This window comes from Lactuca saligna, chromosome 4 (genome assembly GCF_052625555.1).
Source record: "Lactuca saligna cultivar CGN05327 chromosome 4, ASM5262555v1, whole genome shotgun sequence".
Taxonomy (NCBI): domain Eukaryota; kingdom Viridiplantae; phylum Streptophyta; class Magnoliopsida; order Asterales; family Asteraceae; genus Lactuca; species Lactuca saligna.
The window spans coordinates 182,908,629-182,931,937 of record NC_136420.1 but is presented as its reverse complement, the minus strand read 5'-3'; the positions used below and the strand labels follow the sequence as shown (position 1 = coordinate 182,931,937).

At 41.6% G+C, this 23,309-nt stretch overlaps 1 protein-coding gene across 1 annotated transcript; it reads right to left on the bottom strand.

The window, feature by feature from the left end:
- Positions 1-108: 108 nt before the first annotated feature.
- On the bottom strand, positions 109-639 carry LOC145040370 (uncharacterized). Its single transcript, XM_078988308.1, has one exon. The coding sequence runs from the start codon at positions 637-639 to the stop codon at positions 109-111; it is 531 nt and encodes a 176-aa protein (XP_078844434.1).
- Positions 640-23,309: the final 22,670 nt, after the last annotated feature.

Genomic DNA, 23,309 nt, shown 5'->3' with positions numbered 1-23,309 from the left:
TTTGTGGTATTCACACTACCGACTCTTGGTCGACTTGGCCCACTGCTGTTTCTCAGACACCACGTACACTTCTGGGTGGCGACCCCGTCTGTCGTCTTTAACAAATGGTCAAAAACGCATCGGTGGTCTTCTTGCCCGGCCATAGTGTCTTCCTCCCCCTCGGAAGTCCGTATGACTCGGGCGGTGATGCCTGGTCGTCATGGCATTCAAGTAGGCTTGCTTGTCTGCTTCACCATCCTCTTGTCGTAGATATCGCTCTACCCTTTCTTTCAACTCGGCTCGTATTAAGGGCTTCTTTCCTATGAGTTTTTGTGACAAAGGGCCTGGCAGGAGTCCCCATGTGAAGGCACCGGCTATAAGGCCTTCGTCATGCCCTGGTACATCCAACGTGGCATTTGTGAATCTTGTAAAGTATTCTCGCACAGTTTCCCCCTCTCTCTGCTTACAGCCTATAATGGAATGATAGTCCCCCTTGTATTTGCGTAACTGCATGAAGTTGGTGAGGAAAAGGTACTTGAGTTGAGCAAAGTTTGCAACGCTGCCCGATTGTAACATTTTGAACCACGTGCCGGCGTCGACATCGAGTGTCTTCAGGAAGTATGTGCACCAGAACTTTTCGTTAAGCTTTAGCGACGTCATCGTCCATTCATATGTGTCAATGTGACTGTCTGGGTTGGTGGTTCCGTTGTACGTTTTGAGTGTCGGGAGCTTTGCGGTATTTGGTATTTCATAATTCAACAGCTATTTGACGAACGGAGATGTTATGCTTCGGGAAAAACCATCCTGGCCTAGGATAGTCGACATCCCCTGCTGGTATTGGGAGTTCATACCATGCGGTGGTGACGTGAGGTAGCACGGACTTGGTCCATAAAAGGGGTATGGCTGGAATGGTAACTGGAGGAGATAACTAGTGGAGAAAGGGTGTATGGATGTAGTAGGGTTGATCATTACCGGCTGTTGCAGGCTGTTGTTGGTAAGGATAGTCGGTCTGGTCCATGAACCAACCATCGGGTAAATCGATGGTGAGTGGTTCATCGTGGTTTGCGCCAATGGTGGTAATAGGATTGCGAAACTCTGTCCACCCATCATCTGAAATGGCGATGGTGTTGCAAACGACGGCGAAATGTTGAAAATGTGGCTCGACGGGGGTGTTGTTGAGTGGATTACTCGTGCTTGTTGCAGCGGTGGAGCGAAGAATGGCGGCATTTGAAGCTGTGTAGACAGAAGTTGTTCCTTGCTGAGGAAATGACGGTTGTGAAACGTTTCCGACGGCTGTTGTAGAACTTCCTTCGCCCAAAACGGCCCTTTTGGTCGCTGTAGGCGGTGGTGTTTTGTCCAACGTCGTCATGGGATGTATGGGACTAATTGGTTGTCCCTCGCTACCGTTGGACGCCATTGATGTTTGTTTTCGTGCTTTTTGCTTGTGCTCTTCATCTCACAAACGGATGACGCCAAATTATGGAACCTTGTCCCTCTTAAGACCTTGCTTCTGCTTCACGGATGAACTCTTCTTGGTCGCCTAGTTATCACTGCAAGATCACAGAGAACAAGGGCCGTCAACCGCTTTCCGGGAGGGGCTCCCGGAAGAACACTCTGACGGTCAAGTTAGGGGATAATTTAGGGTTTGTATATACGTTCTCTAGAAGGGCCAGAGAAGTGCATCCTTTTATACCTAGCGCTCCTGCCTGGTCCGTACCAGACAGGATCGCTTTTGGGGAGACAGGATCAGAGGCGCTGATTGGAGGGTCGTGCGCCCTCAACCGCTAAAGCGCTTTCATTGGCTCCGATGGTAATGCTCTGATCCTACTGTTTATCTCCTGACCGTACCTTTTGTCTTGGAGCAAGGAGCGTCACTTGGCGGGGGCGAGCCTTCAGCCTGGGCGTTTCGCTCCCGGGGGCACCAGCGGGAACTGAGCCTGGCTGGTGTGCCTGACTCTAGGGCTTGGACGCAGCTCTGTTGTGCTTCCCTAGGCACACCATCAGGCCTCAATTGAGCAGGCCCAAGGCTTGACCTAATTCCCCTTAACCTAGTTGTCCCCTATAAATAGAATAGTGTCTCCTCCATGAAGGAGGACTTTTCCCAAGGCACTTTTCCCTTAGACCTTTCCCTAGATTCTTCCCCCATGGCTCAGCCGCCACTATACTCCGGCTGGGTGGCTCAGCTGCCACCCGCTGCCATCAGCCACCATACACCAGCACTAGCACCAAGATGGTTCTCTCCAGCTATGGAAGGCCATCTCGGATCTATCAGCTGATCTAACTTGATTGTCGGAGTCCGCTCCCGGGGCGCAGTCCCTAGGCTGGCTCTAACGCATCTCTCTGATTGTGATGTCCAGATCTCCGCTGCAACAGAAGACTAGAAGACTCGTCGGAGGTAGATGTTTTGCAGCCGTCGAGCATCAGCAATAATACCATCTTTGCTATCTTCATCAGCCCCGGTGGAAGCAGTTGGAACACCACCTAAAGGCATGACGGAGGAAAGAGGGCGAACCGCAAGGGGATTCACTCTGGCAGATGATGAATCCTCGTTCGTCGACGGAGGAACAGGCATAGCAGCAGAAAAAGCAAGTTGGTACAAACAACGAGGGGGGAGACGATCGACCAAATCCACTTCTCGATACTCCAACTTACCCCTATAGCGTTTTAGGAGCATTCATCTATGGACAAGGGAGACTCGTTACATGGAAATTTCAGGGCATCAAGAAAAAAAAAAAAAAAACCTTAACGAAATTCTAACACTGATGAACAAAGTAAGATACCATCTACGACGTAGAAGAAAACCGCCATTTTCCCACGATGTCTCCAAGAATGGCTCATTCCTACGCCGGAGAGAAGGGCCTCAGAATAAACCTCAAGGGACACTTGGATGCTCTTGAGAAAATCAGACACGCCTTGGTTGTGGGGAAAAAGTTTGGGGGTAGTATCAGCAAAAGTGTTGGCATGATAGCTTCCGCTTCCAACCAAGCCCTGATGTGACAACTGCCAATTCAGGTCATTCTTGGACTCATGCATCTTTATAATAACCATTCATGCACAACATGCCATGACCTAGTAGTATAAATTAGGTCAAAAATCTTGCATAAACTAGGATCCAACTAAGGTCTAGGACTAATATACTTGATACTTACAATTCTAGTAAGTTGCTTAGCTACAATAGGAAATGCCAATACTATAATTAGAATAAAGCTTCAAGCTTTGTTATAATTGAAATAGGGTATAAAACTCTAAAAATAAATTAAAACATTCTAATTATACTTCAACATGTTGTTGAATATCAAACAATATTCCAAAAACCCTAAAGAGCCAAAAATCCAAAGTTATAAATTATAAAGCTTAAAAACTTTATAAAATTTGGCTATAAACTTCCTAATATCAAATTTTATTAATCAAATTATGGATTATACCAATGAACTAGAAATATAAATTACAAGTATTAATCATAAATTATTTGTTGAAAACAAGATTTTTAAATAAATCAAATTGCTTAATAAACATTTTATAAAAATGAATGTTTTTATATAAAATATAGGAGGGAAGTTTATAAAGTTTAAAATTTAGGAGAGAGGAGGCCAAAATGCATGCAAAAACCGGCCATCACCTCTCCCCATGCCCTCTCTCTTCCCCACAAACACAATCATTAAGCTTAAACCCTTACTCCACCTCTTCCCTCTTCACTCTCTCACTTCACTCTCTTCACACACTTCACTCTCTTCTTCCCTCTCTCTAAACTCACGAAAATCCTCTCATTTCTCTGCAAAATTTCGAGATTGTGAAGCCCTTGAAGTGTTCTTACTTCTCTCAAGGTCAAAACCAAGGTAAACAACAACATCTTCTTCCATAGTTTCATGGTTAAACCTCTTTTTCTTCTTAGTCTTCTCTACTTTTCGGATTCTATGCCTTTCCATGGATAGAAATCTTTATTCTCCCCTTGTGGTTTGTAGATTCTCACCATAACACAATGCATGTGTTAGAGATGGTGAAAATCCGGGATCAAACCCATGCAAGGAGTGGAAAAGATGCACATATGATCATGTGACATCAAAACATAATATTTCATGTTCTTCTCCATTTCTTTTGTGTTCATGCATGACCAAAAGCATTTAAACCATTTCTAGTACATCTTGGATGCTCATTCATTCCATGCATGTGTTAGAAATCGGTCCTTACCAAAGACATGCATGATGTTCTTGTTGAAATACCCTAATAATGCACACAAGCAAACATGCAATCTGCCAGATTACTTTGTTCGACTTTGAACAGTCATAACTCAGTCATTTCTTAACCAAATCATGATATTCTTTTACATAAAAATTTTGAATATTTTTCTCTACTGTAAACTATTTTTCTCTTATTTTCTAAAGTTAATTGCACTAAAATACACTTAAATATACATAAATACCCAAAACCAGTTTATACATTATGAAAACCACTTTTGATATTTTTCCCAGGATATTTATACTGTAAATGATGTTACAAAAATTTATGGTGATTTATTTTAACTGTTTAATATTATTTCTTTAATTAATGACTATTTAAAGGAATAAAGCAAGGAAAAATAGAAATACCCACTGAAAAATATCTTTTATATTTTTCCCAGCCTATTTATGTATAATAACAATTAAATAAAAAGTTTGGGTAATTTTGGAAACTGTTTTCTATTTATTTCAATTTTTATTGAAATAAATGCTCAAAAATCATAAAATATAATTAAACAGCTTGGAAATCCATTTTTATAATTTTCCCAGCTTAGTATTGTGTAATAACAGTTAAATAAAAAGTTTGAGAATTTTTATCCCTCGAATGCTATTTTCGTGAATTTATGTTGTAATAAGGACTTAAAAATTTGGAAAGTTTATATTCCAAGGTTGTAATTAATCGCCCGATATATCGAATTTCATTACTTCAGAAAAAGTGTAACTAATTGATATAAAATCCAATACTAAAACATAAATTGGCATTTCCCTATATGTAGAGTTTAGTATATTAGCATTAGATATCGACATGGAAACTCACTAGTGCGTGTGTTTGATGTCGTAGGATCCCGGTAGTAAGACGTTCGTGCATCCCGAACTACCGCTTGTGTCTACACAAAACATCGTGAGTATTCATGCACTCCCCTATTTTCGGTTTTTATGTTTTGGGGTGGAAAAGCATGTCCAGAAAAACTACTGTTTGCATGTTGTATTTAAATTGAATTGTATCAAACATGATTGCTATTGTATTGTTATGTATCTTTATGTATGTTTATGCAACACGGAACATGAGCACTTATCGTACTAAGGCCCTTCCCTTATCTCTAACCATTAACTCTTTGAGCCAATGGTCGTTATGGATAGCGCTATTAGGAATTGACAACTCCTCACTCGCCCGAATCGCTGGAGTGCATGATACCATATTCATCTATGGAACGATAAGCATAGATCTCGATAGGGCTTCAGTCATAGGTTTGGTTGAGACTCATTGTTTGCTCATACACATACAAACGCGTTTCCCGTTCTAGCAATAAACTTGTATACCTTAATAGCAATCAACTTTGTTTTATCATTAAAGCAATGTACTTGTACTTACGAAAAGCATTATTGTACCCTCGATTTATAAACTTGTGATACTCACCAACTATTTTCATAGTTGACGCTCGTTTTGCATGCTTTTTCAGGAAGTAATTAGTAAGTGGATGTAAAGATTCATCATCATAGAGCATGATGCATCGTGTTGAAGCTATTATGAAGCTATATTTTGAACAATGTTATTTTGAAAAACTTGTATTTTGTTTCTTTTGAAGCTATGGGTTGTAAACTTTTAAATACTGCTATGGTGATGTATCTTTATCTTTTGCATTGAAACCGTTATCGCTGTCATACCTTGCGTTTCCGCTTTAGCGGGGTGTGACAGAAGTGGTATCAGAGCTAAAGTTATAGAGAACATCGGTTTTTCTTTAAGAAAACACAACCTATAACTTAGACTTACAAAGAAATTCTTTTTACATCAAACATATTACTAGTATAATTAGGTCGGGAGTTGTATTATTGGACGTTGATTAAACATAGCCTGATCACCTATGTTTAATTAAGAAAAGATTTATACAAAGCTTGAGCTAATTATAATGGGAATATGTTCAACAAAAATATTTGAGAAAACTTTATTTCAAAATTTCAAAAGGTTAATTTTGGTGTGTGTAAGCATTGCATATTATAGGCATGCATTGTCATTTATTTCATATCTCATTGAAACTATGTCACAGTCCACTATGTCAACATCGTCATCTTCCCGCGCTACCGCCTCAGCCGATGAATCCGGCTACGTCACTGTTATCCCTCGACGTAATCCCCCCGCCTCGGTAGAAGAAGACCCATCAGAGGATACAGAAGATATTGGGAACTCAGTGGAGATCGGCAATGACAACGCCCCGAGTCAACGACACGAGGCATCACCTACATCGGTGTTGCCACAGCCACCGCTTTATGGACTTCGCATTCGGAGGACGGCTAGGAAGAGTGTTCCCATTCTAGGAAGGATACCCGCCAGCACAGCAGGACATGGAACGGCAGGACCTAGCAGAGCATGATCCAACGTTGCAGGATCGAGAGCACCGCCACCACAGCAAGTTATAGGAATACCTATCAGGCAGCTAGGTATGACCCCGGAGGAGTCCCGGAGATTGCAGTCGATAGCAGCGGGCCTACGTCACAGTCTCGCTGTGATAGCTGGGCATCGAGAAGTTTTGGATGAAGTCTTGGCAGGAATGGAAATCCTGTATCAGCATTCGATGGAGACTGCTGACACTGCTAGTGCTGCTAGACGAGAGGCAGGTCATGCGATGACAGCATATTATGTGTTTGGTGGGCTGTTCCTGATTGTGATGTGATAAGGATGGGAGCATCGACAAAGGAAAACTCTAGTAGCAAGAGGAAGCCAGCAGATCAGGGAGAGAAGAAGTATGGAGGCAAGTTAGGGAGGAAGCAGAAAGTCTCAAGAAACTTTACGGTAAGAGCCCAGGAGCAAGAGCCAGTGAAAACTCATGAAAAGGGATTCATGGAAGTGCAGGAGAGAAAGCAGTACTCAGGACCGCTTCCGAATTGCACTAAGTGTAACTTTCATCACAAGGGAGCTTGCCCAGTGTGCCAAAACTGTAAGAAAACAGGCCATTACTCGAAGTATTGTAAGATGAATAAGGAGGGAAAAAGGGCATGTTACGAGTGCGGGAGTGCTGATCATCTCCGTAGAGCATGTCCCAAACTGAACAATGGACCTGGTAACAATGGACAAGGCCAAGCCAGGCAAAACTTTCAAGGAAATCAAGTTGGACAGCCAAGAGGTGTAGCCTTTGTGATTGGTGCAGAAGAAGCTCGTCAGAACCCTGAAGTGATAACAGGTACGTTCCTCCTGAACAACCATTTTGCATCAGTAATATTCGATGCGGGAGCATATAGGAGTTTTGTTTCTTTAGCATTTAGACCGTTAATTGGCTTGAAATCGGTAAAGATGAGGAATGCTTATGCTATTGAACTTGCTGATGGGTATGAAATTAGGGCTAGTGATATAATTCCTGGTTGTACTTTGAATTTAGCTGATAAACTCTTTAGCATTGACCTAATTCCTATAGAGCTAGGTAGTTTTGATGTGATAGTAGGGATGGATTGGTTATCCAAAAATAGAGCGGACATTGGTTGTTATGAGAAAGTCATTAGAGTGCCTCTCCCTAATAAAGAAACCCTTATCATACACGGTGAGAAGCCATGAAGAAGTTTAAACATAGTATCAAGCGTGAAGGTTCACAAGTACCTGAAGAAGAATTGTATTGCATTCATGGCTCACGTGCTAGAGAGAGAACCTGAAGTTAAGCAACTCAAGGAGATTCCAGTGGTTCAAAACTATCCCGAAGTATTTCTGGAGGAATTGCCCGGTCTACCCCCTTATAGACAGGTCGAATTTCGGATAGACTTAATTCCCGGAGCAGCACCGGTAGCAAAAGCACCATATCGCCTTGCACCATCCGAGATGCAAGAACTATCCGGACAACTTCAAGAACTTCTAGACAAAGGGTTTATTCGACCAAGTTCTTCACCTTGGGGAGCCCCAGTGTTATTCGTCAAAAAGAAAGATGGTTCGTTCCGAATGTGCATTGATTACATAGAATTGAACAAGTTGACAATCAAGAATCGATATCCCCTCCCTAGAATAGATGACTTGTTCGATCAGTTGCAGGGCGCTTCCTACTTCTCAAAAATCGACCTTCGGTCAGGGTATCATCAGCTAAGAATTCACGAAGAGGACATTCACAAAACAGCATTTAGAACCCGCTATGGACATTATGAGTTCTTAGTCATGCCTTTTGGACTAACGAACGCACCCGCTGTATTCATGGATTTGATGAATAGGGTCTGTAGACCATACCTAGACAGGTTTGTAATTGTATTTATCGATGACATACTTATTTACTCGCGGACCAAAGAAGATCACAATAGACATCTAAAGCTAGTGTTGGAGCTGTTGAAGGAACAGAAATTGTATGCCAAGTTCACTAAGTGTGAATTTTGGATTCGGGAAGTACATTTTCTTGGTCATGTGATCGGCGAAAGAGGAATCCATGTAGATCCAGCTAAGATAGAGGCAATCAAGAAATGGGAGGCCCCTAAAACCCCGACAAAAATACGACAATTCCTAGGATTAGCTGGGTACTACAGACGCTTCATTGAGAATTTCTCTAGGATTGCTCAACCATTAACATCTTTGACCCAAAAGGATAGAAAATTTCTCTAGGAAGAGAAACACGAAGAGGCGTTTCAAATCCTGAAAAACAAGTTGTGCAATGCACCAATTCTGGCTTTACCAGAAGGATTAGAGAACTTTGTGGTGTATTGTGATGCGTCTCATCAAGGATTAGGATGTGTGCTAATGCAAAAAGATAAGGTCATTGCATATGCTTCCAGACAACTCAAACCGCACGAGAAGAATTATACCACCCATGATCTAAAACTAGGAGCAATAGTTTTCGCCCTTAAGATATGGAGGCATTATTTGTACGGAACCAAGTGCACCATTTATACCGATCACAAAAGCCTTCAGCATATCCTGGATCAGAAAATGTTAAACATGCGGCAGAGAAGATGGGTAGAGTTGTTTAGTGATTATGATTGTGAGATACGATATCACCCAGGGAAGGCTAACGTAGTAGCCGACGCTCTTAGTAGGAAAGAAAGAGTGAAACCTTCCCATGTGAGAGCTTTAGGAATGGTAATTCAGACAAGCTTGAAATCTCAAATCATTAATGCCCAGGAGAAAGCGTTATGCAAGGAAAATCTTCCAGGCGAAACTTTACATGGTTTGGAAGAAAGATTTGAAACCAAACCTGATGGAGTTCGTTATTTTAAAGACAGGGTCTGGATTCCAAAGGTTAACAACCTGAGAGACATGGTACTAGAGGAGTCCCATCGATCTAAATACTCCATCCACCCTGGAGCAGATAAGATGTACAAGGATCTTAAAGAGTACTATTGGTGGCCTGGAATGAAAAAGGATATTGCCTTGTACGTTGGGAAGTGTTTGACATGCTCAATAGTCAAAGCTGAACATCAGAAACCATCCGGGTTGTTGCAACAACCTGAAATTCCCCAATGGAAATGGGAGCAAATATCTATGGACTTTATTACCAAACTTCCTAGAACTGCTAAAGGTCATGACTCAATTTGGGTCATAGTGGATCGACTAACGAAATCTGCACACTTTCTCCCCATTCGAGAAGATTTCAAGATGGAAAAATTGGCCCAAATCTACATCGACAAAATTGTTTCTCTGCATGGTGTACCCTTATCTATCATTTCTGATAGAGATAGTCGTTTTACATCTCGATTTTGGTGGATGTTATAGAGGGCACTAGGAACCAAGATAGATTTGAGCACAGCTTACCACCCTCAGACAGATGGGTAAACAGAGAGAACAATACAAACATTGGAAGACATGCTACGAGCGTGTGTCATTGAGTTCAAAGGAAATTGGGATACTCATTTACCCCTAATTGAGTTTTCCTACAATAACAGTTACCACACGAGTATCCAATGTGCTCCATATGAAGCATTGTATGGACGCAAGTGTCATTCGCCCTTATGCTAGACAGAAATCGGAGACAGACAGTTGACTAGAGTCGAACTTATCCAGGAAACATCCGACAAGATTGCTATCATCAAGGATAAGCTTAAAGCTCCTAGAGATCGTCAGAAAAGTTATGCGGATAATCGTCGAAAACCATTAGAATTCCAAGTAGGAGACAAGGTACATTTAAAAGTGTCGCCTTGGAAAGGGCTTGTGCGTTTTGGTAAGAAAGGAAAACTAAGCCCGAGATATGTTGGACCCTTTGAAATCCTTGAAAGGATTGGTCCAGTAGCGTATAAACTCCAATTTCCCCAAGAGTTAAGAGCCATTCACGACACATTCCACGTCTCCAACCTTAAGAAATGTCTAGCCGACGAAACATTGATAGTACCCCTGGAGGAAATTAAGATCAATGATAAGCTGAGCTTCGTTGAGGAACCGATAGAAATCCTTGACAGGGAGGTAAAACAACTTAAGCGGACTAAGATCCCAATTGTGAAAGTTCGATGGAACTCAAAACGCGAGCCGGAGTACACCTGGGAGCGCGAGGACTACATAAAGGAAAAGTATCTGCAACTATTCCCTTGCGATGACAAGCGGTGACATAGAATGAATTTCGGGACGAAATTCTTTTTAAGTGGGGGATACTGTGACAACTGCCAATTCAGGTCATTCTTGGACTCATGCATCTTTATAATAACCATTCATGCACAACATGCCATGACCTAGTAGTATAAATTAGGTCAAAAATCTTGCATAAACTAGGATCCAACTAAGGTCTAGGACTAATATACTTGATACTTACAATTCTAGTAAGTTGCTTAGCTACAATAGGAAATGCCAATACTATAATTAGAATAAAGCTTCAAGCTTTGTTATAATTGAAATAGGGTATAAAACTCTAAAAATAAATTAAAACATTCTAATTATACTTCAACATGTTGTTGAATATCAAACAATATTCCAAAAACCCTAAAGAGCCAAAAATCCAAAGTTATAAATTATAAAGCTTAAAAACTTTATAAAATTTGGCTATAAACTTCCTAATATCAAATTTTATTAATCAAATTATGGATTATACCAATGAACTAGAAATATAAATTACAAGTATTAATCATAAATTATTTGTTGAAAACAAAATTTTTAAATAAATCAAATTGCTTAATAAACATTTTATAAAAATGAATGTTTTTATATAAAATATAGGAGGGAAGTTTATAAAGTTTAAAATTTAGGAGAGAGGAGGCCAAAATGCATGCAAAAACCGGCCATCACCTCTCCCCATGCCCTCTCTCTTCCCCAAAACACAATCATTAAGCTTAAACCCTTACTCCACCTCTTCCCTCTTCACTCTCTCACTTCACTCTCTTCACACACTTCACTCTCTTCTTCCCTCTCTCTAAACTCACAAAAATCCTCTCATTTCTCTGCAAAATTTCGATATTGTGAAGCCCTTGAAGTGTTCTTACTTCTCTCAAGGTTAAAACCAAGGTAAACAACAACATCTTCTTCCATAGTTTCATGGTTAAACCTCTTTTTCTTCTTAGTCTTCTCTACTTTTCGGATTCTATGCCTTTCCATGGCTAGAAATCTTTATTCTCCCCTTGTGGTTTGTAGATTCTCACCATAACACAATGCATGTGTTAGAGATGGTGAAAATCCGGGATCAAACCCATGCAAGGAGTGGAAAAGATGCACATATGATCATGTGACATCAAAACATAATATTTCATGTTCTTCTCCATTTCTTTTGTGTTCATGCATGACCAAAAGCATTTAAACCATTTCTAGTACATCTTGGATTCTCATTCATTCCATGCATGTGTTAGAAATCGGGCCTTACCAAAGACATGCATGATGTTCTTGTTGAAATACCCTAATAATGCACACAAGCAAACATGCAATCTGCCAGATTACTTTGTTCGACTTTGAACAGTCATAACTCAGTCATTTCTTAACCAAATCATGATATTCTTTTTGTATTGGTTAGCTCCACGAGTTAACTTGCAAACCCAACTGGTCTCACTGTAAAATATTAAATATCCGATTTTTAGCAGATTTTACAAAAAGGTTGCGCATACAGCTCTTTTTCTGTGATCACTATTTGTATCTTGCTTAAACAATGGCCTTAAACCCAACCATAAATCTAAGGAAAAATACCTTAGAAACTTAACATATCTAGTGAATTATGGTTGAATTTCGTGGCTTAAAACCTCACTGAATGGGCTACACAAATTCATGAACTTCAGCCACATTTACACTTCATGCATTATTGCATGCAACTTTTCTTAAATTGTTTGGAATCATTACCCTCATTTCTCTTCTGAATACATTTTTTTACATTTTTCCTTTTGAAAGCCCTTGCGTGCATGAGATAATCTGGAAAATTTCAAGAGCTTTTGTTATTTCTTTGATTTATTAGAATTATTGCTAAAACCAAGGGCATAAATCATATGAAATACTTCCAGAGGTCAATAAATCCTAAATAAATTCATGGATGATCCTTATGGGGAATAATGACCCCTCACCAAATTTCAGCAATTTTTGTTACTGTTTCATATGATTTCTAATTTTCTTTTATTTAGGACATGATAAATTACAAAACCACTTTTTAGGATGTGAAAATTGTATCTAAAAATTTTCACATACCTTACCTGTGATGGGTGTGATGGGTGACTCCAGAAAATAATTTCAATATTTTCCATCATGTTTTACTATTTTTCCCAATTTTTGGTAATTATAATGGTCTAAAAATGGGAGAAATAGTTCTGATTATCCAAAATTCATGAAAATTTACCAGGATATAATATTATAGAGTAGGAGGTTACATAAAACTTTTGAATATTTTTCTCTACTGTAAACTATTTTTCTCTTATTTTCTAAAGTTAATTGCACTAAAATACACTTAAATATACATAAATACCCAAAACCAGTTTATACATTATGAAAACCACTTTTGATATTTTTCCCAGGATATTTATACTGTAAATGATGTTACAAAAATTTATGGTGATTTATTTTAACTGTTTAATATTATTTCTTTAATTAATGACTATTTAAAGGAATAAAGCAAGGAAAAATAGAAATACCCACTGAAAAATATCTTTTATATTTTTCCCAGCCTATTTATGTATAATAATAATTAAATAAAAAGTTTGGGTAATTTTGGAAACTGTTTTCTATTTATTTCAATTTTTATTGAAATAAATGCTCAAAAATCATAAAATATAATTAAACAGCTTGGAAATCCATTTTTATAATTTTCCCAGCTTAGTATTGTGTAATAACAGTTAAATAAAAAGTTTGAGAATTTTTATCCCTCGAATGCTATTTTCGTGAATTTATGTTGTAATAAGGACTTAAAAATTTGGAAAGTTTATATTCCAAGGTTGTAATTAATCGCCCGATATATCGAATTTCATTACTTCAGAAAAAGTGTAACTAATTGATATAAAATCCAATACTAAAACATAAATTGGCATTTCCCTATATGTAGAGTTTAGTATATTAGCATTAGATATCGACATGGAAACTCACTAGTGCGTGTGTTTGATGTCGTAGGATCCCGGTAGTAAGACGTTGGTGCATCCCGAACTACCGCTTGTGTCTACACAAAACATCGTGAGTATTCACGCACTCCCCTATTTTCGGTTTTTATGTTTTGGGGTGGAAAAACATGTCCAGAAAAACTACTGTTTGCATGTTGTATTTAAATTGAATTGTATCAAACATGATTGCTATTGTATTGTTATGTATCTTTATGTATGTTTATGCAACACGGAACATGAGCACTTATCGTACTAAGGCCCTTCCCTTATCTCTAACCATTAACTCTTTGAGCCAATGGTCGTTATGGATAGCGCTATTAGGAATTGACAACTCCTCACTCGCACGAATCGCTGGAGTGCATGATACCATATTCATCTATGGAACGATAAGCATAGATCTCGATAGGGCTTCAGTCATAGGTTTGGTTGAGACTCATTGTTTTCTCATACACATACAAACGTGTTTCCCGTTCTAGCAATAAACTTGTATACCTTAATAGCAATCAACTTTGTTTTATCATTAAAGCAATGTACTTGTACTTACGAAAAGCATTATTGTACCCTCGATTTATAAACTTGTGATACTCACCAACTATTTTCATAGTTGACGCTCGTTTTACATGCTTTTTCAGGAAGTAATTAGTAAGTGGATGTAAAGATTCATCATCATAGAGCATGTTGCATCGCGTTGAAGCTATTATGAAGCTATATTTTGAACAATGTTATTTTGAAAAACTTGTATTTTGTTTCTTTTGAAGCTATGGGTTGTAAACTTTTAAATACTTCTATGGTGATGTATCTTTATCTTTTGCATTGAAACCGTTATCGCTGTCATACCTTGCGTTTCCGCTTTAGCGGGGTGTGACACCTGATTAACCCAAAACCACTTATCTTGCTAGTTTTTGAGCGTTCGATCGTCAGGCACTAGGGTATGTCCTCTTTGACGAATGGAAAATGTGAACTTATCACCAGTACAACAAAAGCAAATGAAATACTTAAACACAAAATAGTCAGGAAGATAACCGTTATCCCAGCATATCATCTCAAAAGTGACGACCTTGTTTACGGCATTGGGTGTCAGCATTTGAACGCTGCAGTCGCTTTCTGGAACACCTCCTCTTGGAAATCAGTCAAGGGGAGACGAAGGCCAGCATCTAGGGTTTTTTGGTAGATTCTAAATTTTCAAGGAGGAAGGAAAAGGATAGAGGAACCTGGTGAAGGAAACTCCACACCATCAAGAGAAGTGAGGCCATAGGTGGTTTCGAGATACGAATACTCAGAAGCAGTGGGCACGATGCCTGGGGGACTCGCCATGAAAAAGAGGAAAGAAAACGGAATTGAGGAAGAATGATAGAAAGAAAGAGGCAATGTAGATAAGAAGGTATGATAAGTATTCTTATAAGAAAAACGAAAAGAGCGGGATGTTCAAAATATCTGAAATCGACTAGATCTATGCAAATATAGCCTTGTTCCAAACCCTATGTGCTTATTGTTGGATGATTTTGGTGTTCTAGCCCCATTCTCTTGTGCATGCACGTAAAGTTGGAAACTTTACGTGTAAAACCAGTCCTAGCAGCCCAGATCTATGGATTGGATGCACTGAAATCGACTAGAATCGACTATATAGTAATGAAATGCATGAAACCCGACGAGTCGTCCTTTGGACTCGGCGAGTCCAAGGTAATCTTCTTGCCTCAAGAACAGACTCGATGAGTTGTTCATATAACTCGGCGAGTCATAGACTGGACGAGTTCATATGATGAAGGAGAACTCGACGAGTTGTTCATACAACTCGGCGAGTCGGATGAAGTTAGACTCGATGTTAGTATCGAAGAAGAACTCGTCGAGTCTTTGCCAAACTCGATGAATAGAAGCGGGTAGAAGATTAGAAAGAATGCTAGTGACTCGGTGAGTTGGCGGCCCAACTCGACGAGTCCAGTCAACTGAAAGATGACTTTGACCAGGATGTTGACTTTGACCAGGGGTAAAATAGTCTTTTTACCCTGAGATTAGTTATCAGTATTTGAATTAGTGTTTATGGGATTTGTAGCCGGGGAGTTCCGGAGCAGCAGTCAAACAGTTTCAGACTTAGCATCTCAGCAACCACCGTTACGAGGTGAGTTTCCTTCCAGTAGGAACGGGTCTACGGCAACAATGCTGGCCCGTTAAGTTAGCAGTAGCTCCGGACTTTGGTTCAATGCAGTAGTTTAGTGTGCTTGATGTCTTTGTGATTCAAGCCTATTTTTCTGTTGTGTGTTCCAGACTTCGGTCTGATGCAGTATGCCTTATATGTGTTTATGCGAGTAGTTATGTTATGCCATGTTATGTTCAGTCAATTCCGGACTTGCAGAGGGCAAGGCCCGGGTTAGTTCCAGACTTTGGACCGATGTAGAGGGTAAGGCCCTGGTTAGTTCTAGACATCGGTCCGATGCAGTTTCCGGACTTCGGTCCGATGCAGTTTCTGGACTTTCGTCCGATGGAGTGGGTAAGACCTAGTAGTTTCTTTATGTGTTATTGTATGGTATGTGGTAGTTTGGGGGAGCTCACTAAGCTTCGTGCTTACAGTTTTAGTTTTTTATTTCAGGTACCTCAGGTAGCAAAGGGAAGGGCTCGGTACGATGGCATGGCACACACCACAGTTTAGCCTGGGAGATAGACTCTTATATTCTGATATGATTTTGACACTAGTTTCGATTTGATAAATTTATTATGAAACTTTGAGATACATGATTCATGGTTTTATCTTTTGGTAATTAATATTATGGTTTGTAAAGTTTTCAAACAAAAAATTTTGGGTGGTATTTTTTGAATGATTCAAGTTGGTATCAGAGCCTTGGTTTGAGGGATTCGGGCACACTCTTGGTGTGTCTGAACTCAAACTAAGGAATTTGTATAAGGTTTTCAAAAGAAAAACATTTTCGAAAGAAAACTTTTGAAAAAAGAAACTTAAAAAGAAAAGAGTTTTTGAAAAAGCAAAGAAAAAGGTGTGGTGCATGCGATCAGCCGAGCTCAAGTAAGTACTACCAAATTACCCATACAAGTTTATGTTATGATTATCAGTTACGGTTACAGTAGAGCAGCATGCTAGAATATGAGCAAAGATCTAGGAGGATGCCTTATGTGCCTGCTATATTTTTTCAGCTTTATGAGAATTGCATACTAGTATTGAATAGACAGTAGTAGGATAGTCTGTTTAGGTTATGCCTGATAGTATGAGTTTAGCATTGTATGCTAGTACAGTCTCTTGTTATGAGGCTAGATTTGCTTGAATAGTTTCCTTTGTCTGAATGCTGCTTGCTTTGTCCTTTTGGGACTCGGAGTGATGGGAGTTAGCTATTAGGTGGATACGTTAAGTCACATGCAATCAGGGTTGAATAATCTCAGAGTGTTGGATTTGACCCTATTGCGCAGCTCTTGTTTGAGTCCTAACCGTTGTAGGGATGAGTCCCTTACTCAAAGGTTTATCTGAGCCTCATTGCATCTTATGGTATCCACGTGGTGGCTGTTTGGCATTACAATAAGGTCTTCAGCAGCTGAGGACAGGTTTTTTTTAGGGAGAATCAGAGATTTACCTAGGGTAAGCCTACGATGAGAGTAGCAGAGATCAGTGGCAGTAGAAGTGACTCGGTGGAGTCAAGGCAGTTCTTGAGGAAAATACGGATATATGTGGAAGGTAGTGTGGGCCCATACTATTGAAAGTAGAGGATCCGTACTTAAATCGAGGAAGGCTGAGATAAGACCAGGAAACTGTAGTAGTAGCGATCCCTCGAGATATATTTGTATTTCGGACGTTTGTCATTGTGTGTTTTCAGAATGGTGGTTTTACGCCCTAGACCAATAGTCGGCAATTCAGGTTCCGGTGAGGGATCGGGATTAGGCTCGGGGGCCAATCATTTGGATGATCAGACTAGGGAGTTTCTCTCCTTATAGGTTACTCGTATCATACTCGAGCATACTCCTGTGATATTCGATTCGATCAAGGAGGGTATTTTGGAGCTAATGGATGAGAGGTTGAGCACATTCTGTGCTAACATGACGACCATGATGGGGTCACGTACCCTCACTTTTATGTAATTCAGAGCTTGTGGAGCTCCTGACTACCATGGGGTGCGTGACCCCATAAGGAGTACTAGGTAGTTGGCAGATGTCGCCAACGCATTCTGCACCAGCAGATGTCCTAAGGGGGACAAGATCTGACTAGCATCATGTCTTCTGAAGGACAGGGCATGAGACTGGTGGGAGGAGATCGGGCATACCATTGGGGATGACTCATCTCATGATGCAATGATCTGGTGTGATTTTACTACCAAGTTCATATCCGAGTTTGCACTGGTTATTGAGGTGTAGCAGTTAGCTAGGGAGTTTCAGGATCTCACTCAGACTACAGAGACAGTGGCGGAGATTACCGCTAAGATCAGGGAGAGGGCTCTTCTCATTCCTCAGTACGCAACTGATGAGGAAATGAAGAAGGCCCGTTATCATGAGATGTTGTGGAGTGATATCCATCAGTTTATGAGCCGGTCCAGCTGTAAAACGTTGGATGATATGATTGCGAGGGCTCGTGAGAGGGAGATAGATTTGGAGATCGAGAGGAAGAGGAAGTCAGAGGTGGCTACTGGTACGGGGAGTTCGGGTAAAAGGCCCAAGGTATCAGATCATAGGTCCAGGGGATAGCAGAGCCATAGTCGGTGTGGGAGATTGCAAGATAGGGCATGCAAGGAAAGGGAGTCTCGGTTGCTACAAGTGCGGCCGGACTAGACATATGAGCAGAGATTGTACAGCTACTACCACCACCACCATAGCATCTGATCTGATTTGCTTCCATTGCAATCAGAGGAGACATAAAAAGTCCCTGTGTCTGAGTTTGGCAGCAGCAAGGAAGGTGGCGGCACCTACCCCTGCTACTTTGAGGATTACAGATGGCCGTCAGGGCCGGGGTGAGGCGCCAGTGGCGAAGAGTAGAGCTTTCCAGATGACAGCAGAGGAGGTGCGAGCGATTCCTAATGTGGTGGCGGGTATGTATTTTCCTCTTATTTTTTTATTGATATTGATTGTTTCTTATGGTTATATGTTTTGTATAGGGTCGTTCTTAGTGAACGACATTTCAGCTATAGTATTGGTTGACTCGAGGGCAACCCAATCATTTGTTTCACTTGCGCTTAGCAAGAAGTTTAGCAGAGCTCTGAGGGAGTTGGATTGTCCACTTGAGGTTGACATAGCGGATGATAGGATCGCCAGGGTTGCGAGAGTACATAGGGGGTGTTCGTTGTAGTTATTTGATGAGCAGTTTTCAGTAGACTTGGTTCCTATTCCCCTGCGAGGGAATAAGGTTATAGTCGGTATGGATTGGCTAAGCCCCAATGGGGCAATGATTGATTGTGAGTTGCAGTTAGTGAGGGTTCGCACTCCCAGTGAGGGAAAGTTAGTAATTCAGGGCGAGAGGCCACAGCGCGGACTAGTCCTTTGTTCAGCAGCGAGCGCAAGACGCTACGTTCAGCAGGGTTGTGCAGGGTATGTTGCCTATGTTATAGATGCCCGGGAGAAGGGTAAGGATACAGTTGACGATGTACCAGTAGTGCGAGAGTATCCGGACGTATTCCCGGAGGAGTTACTTGGGATACCTCCAGAAAGACAGGTCGAGTTTCGGATTGACCTGGTTCCGGGTGCAGCTCCGATAGCCAAAGCACCATATCAGTTGGCTCCTCCAGAGATGCTAGAGTTGTCTACGTAGCTATAGGAGCTGCTAGACAAGGGTTTCATCAATCCGAGTAGTTCACCATGGGGAGCCCTGATCCTGTTCGTGAGGAAGAAGGATGGGTCGTACCATATGTGCATAGATTACAAGGAGCTGAACAAGGTAACGGTGAAGAACTATTACCCACTCCCGAGGATAGACGACTTGTTTGACCAGCTTCAGGGAGCATCTTGGTTCTCCAAGATTGATCTACGGTCAAGATATCACCAGATGCGGGTCAGGGATGAGGATGTGCAGAACACCGCTTTTAGGACCCGCTATGGTCATTATGAGTTTGTGGTGATGCCGTTCGGGCTCACCAATGCTCCATCCATGTTCATGGATCTCAAGAACTGCGTATGCAGATCGATGTTGGATCGGTCTGTGATAGTGTTCATTGATGACATCTTGGTTTATTCCAAGACTCAGGAACAACACGAGGAGCACCTGAGAGAGGTGCTAGAGATGCTGAGGAGGGAGAGACTTTTTGCGAAGTTCTCCAAGTGTGAGTTTTGGTTTCGCGAGGTGCAGTTCCTTGTAAACCTCGTCAACCAGAAGGGTATACTAGTAGATCTGGCCAAGATAGATGTCGTGATGTAGTGGGAGGTCCCGAGGTCTCCATCTGAGATTCGGAGCTTCCTAAGGTTGGCAGGGTACTACAGGAGATTCATCCAGGATTTCTCCAAGATAGCAGTTCCACTCACTCGACTGACCAGGAAGTCGGTGGCATTTCGCTGAGGGCCTGAGCAGCAGGGAGCATTTGATACCCTTAGATATAGATTGTGTGATACGTTGATTCTTACCCTTCCATAGGGAGTGGATGACTTCGTAGTCTACTGTGATGCTTAGATAACATGTATGGGAGCGGTGTTGATGCAGCGAGGGCATATGATAGCTTATGCCTTTAGACATTTGAAGCATCACGAGGCTAACTATCCGACACGTGACTTAGAGTTGGGGTAGTAGTGTTTGCCCTCAATATTTGGCGACATTACCTCTATAGAGTCCGTTGTACCATTTACACGGATCACAAGAGTTTGAGGTACCTCATGGATCAGCCGAATCTGAACATGAGGCAGTGCTGATGGTTAAACGTAGTAAAGGATTATGACTGTGAGATCCTTTATCATCCGGCAAGGCCAACATAGTGGCCGACACCCTAAGTCGCAAGGTGGTAGCAGCCCCGATCAGGGATATATGTTTGAGGATGACAGTGATTACTCCATTGTTGGAGCAGATTAAAGAGGGACAGGTTGAGGGCCTGAAGAAGGAGAGGCAGAAGTGTGAGAGGATTGTAGCTTGTAGGGCGAGTAGCTTCCTTTGACTATGACAGTCGAGGGTTGTTGACCCTGCATGGGAAGGTCTGGGTACCGTATTGGGGCAGAGTACGACAGGTGTTGATGGATGAGTCCCACAAGTCTCGGTTCTCCATCCATCTAGGGGTGCCGAAGATGTACAGAGATCTTTGACCCGACTACTGGTGGCCCTGCATGAAGCGGGATGTAGCTTGGTACGTGGAGAGATGCCTGACCTGCAGGAACATCAAGGTAGAGCATCAGAGACCCCACGCAAGATGCAGCCGTTAGAAATTCCTGTGTGGAAATAGGAGGATATCACTATGGATTTCATCACTAAGCTTCCCAGGACCGCACATGGAGTTGATTCGATTTGGGTTATAATGGATCGGCTGACCAAGAGCGCGCATTTCATACCGATACATGAGAGCATATCGGCCGAGAAGCTAGCTGATATTTATGTGCGCGAGGTAGTGTCACCGCATGGAGTGCATGTATCAGTAGTATCAGATCAAGACATCTGGTTCACTTCCAGGTTTTGGAAGCGGTTTCATGACGAGATGGGGACTTATCTTGACTACAGCACCGCTTTCCACCCTCATACGGACGGGCAGAGCGAGAGGACGATTCAGACTCTCGAGGACATGCTTCGAACATGCATCCTAGACTTTGGTGGCAGTTGGGATACATATCTTTCATTAGCGGAATTTTCATATAACAACAGTTACCACGCCAACATTGACCACCCTCCCTTCGAGATGCTCTACGGGAGGAAGTGTAGGACCCCGATTTGTTGGGGAGAGGTCGGTCATAGAGTCATCGGGAGTACTGAGGTGGTGCTCAAGACCACATAGTTGATCCAGTAGGTTCGTAGCAGACTACAGACTGCACAGAGTTGACAGAAGAGTTACGTCGACAGGAGGCGTTCAGACTTGGAGTTTCAGATGGGCGATATGGTCCTCCTGAAAGTGTCACCTTGGAAGGGTGTCATCAGGTTCCGGAAGAGGGGCAAGTTGGGCCCCAGGTTCATTGGTCCCTTTAGGGTTTTGGCCCGGATGGGTCGGGTTGCTTATCGGTTAGATCTTCCAGTAGAGCTTAGCCAAATCGACAACACTTTCCATGTGTCTCAGTTACGGAAGTGTTTGGTGGATGAGTGAGCAGTTGTACCGTTGGAGGATATTCAGGTTGATAGCAGCCTGAATTATATTGAGAGACAAGTTGCGATCCTAGATCGGAAGACAAAGACCTTGAGGAACAAGGTGGTTCAGTTAGTGAAGGTGCAGTAGCAGCACTGGAAGGGTTCAAGGTGGATGTGGGAGACTAAGGAGGAGATGAGGGAGCACTATTCGGAGTTATTTTCAGGATCAGTAACAGCAGACTTCGAGGACGAAGTCTAAGATGAGTGGGGGAGAATTGTAACACCCTATTTGTGGTATGTAATTTAAATAAAGTATTTTCCTTTCTTAAGAGGTACTCAACGATTTAGTAGCCCAACTCATCAAGTAGAGGTGAGATTTACACTCGTTTTTAGTGGGCGACGCGACGAGTCCATATTCCGGACTCGGCGAGTCCGCCTGTCTGGAAGAAACCCTAAATCCCAGGGTTTGTACCCTATTTAAATGTCATTATAGCCTCCCATCCCAGCCTCCAGCACCTCTGGAGCATTTCTCTATAACCCGAGTCTCCATTGTTGAGCTTGAATGTTTTGTGCTAGTTTGAAAGTTATATAAGAAAAGGAAGGAAAGAAGGCCAATAGAAGAGAAAGGAGATCCAGAATCTAGCTTCCATTTGCTACATATTCTGGTAATAAAGTTATCACCTTGCCTATTCTCCCATTCAAACCTCTTTTATGCTTGTTTATGTTTCTCTTGGAACTTTATATGATTTCAACTCGATATGTGAACTCTCCTTAGGATGGAAACCATAGATATGGATGTTATTGAGCTCTAGGAGCTCAATGTAGCTACCTTTATGCAAATATAGCCTTGTTCCAAACCCTAAATGCTTATTGTTGGATGATTTTGGTGTTCTAACCCCACTCTCTTGTGCATGCATGTAAAGTTGGAAACTTTACGTGTAAAACCAATCCTAGCAGCCCAGATCTATGGATTGGATGCACTGAAATTGACTAGAATCGACTGTATAGTAATGAAATGCATGAGACCCGATGAGTCGTCCTTTGGACTCGGCGAGTCCAATGTAATCTTCTTGCCTCAAGAACAGACTCGACGAGTTGTTCATACAACTCGGCGAGTCATAAACTGGACAAGTTCATATGATGAAGGAGAACTTGACGAGTTGTTCATACAACTCGGCAATTCGGATGAAGTTAGACTCGATGTTAGTATCGAAGAAGAACTCGTTGAGTCTTTGCCAAACTCGATGAGTAAAAGCACGTAGAAGATCAGAAAGAATGTTAGGGACTCGACGATTTTGCGGCCCAAATCGACGAGTCCGATCAACTAAAAGATGACTTTGACCAAGATGTTGACTTTGACTAGGGGTAAAATAGTCTTTTTACCCTGAGATTAGTTATCAGTATTTGATTTAGTGTTTATGGGATTTGTAGTTGAGGAGTTTCGGAGCAGCAGTCGAACAGTTTCAGACTTAGCATCTCAGCAGCCAGCGTTACAAGGTGAGTTT

Excerpts from the sequence above, each read along its gene's own strand:
- LOC145040370 (XM_078988308.1), bottom strand. The coding sequence starts at position 639 with ATGACGTCGCTAAAGCTTAACGAAAAGTTCTGGTGCACATACTTCCTG.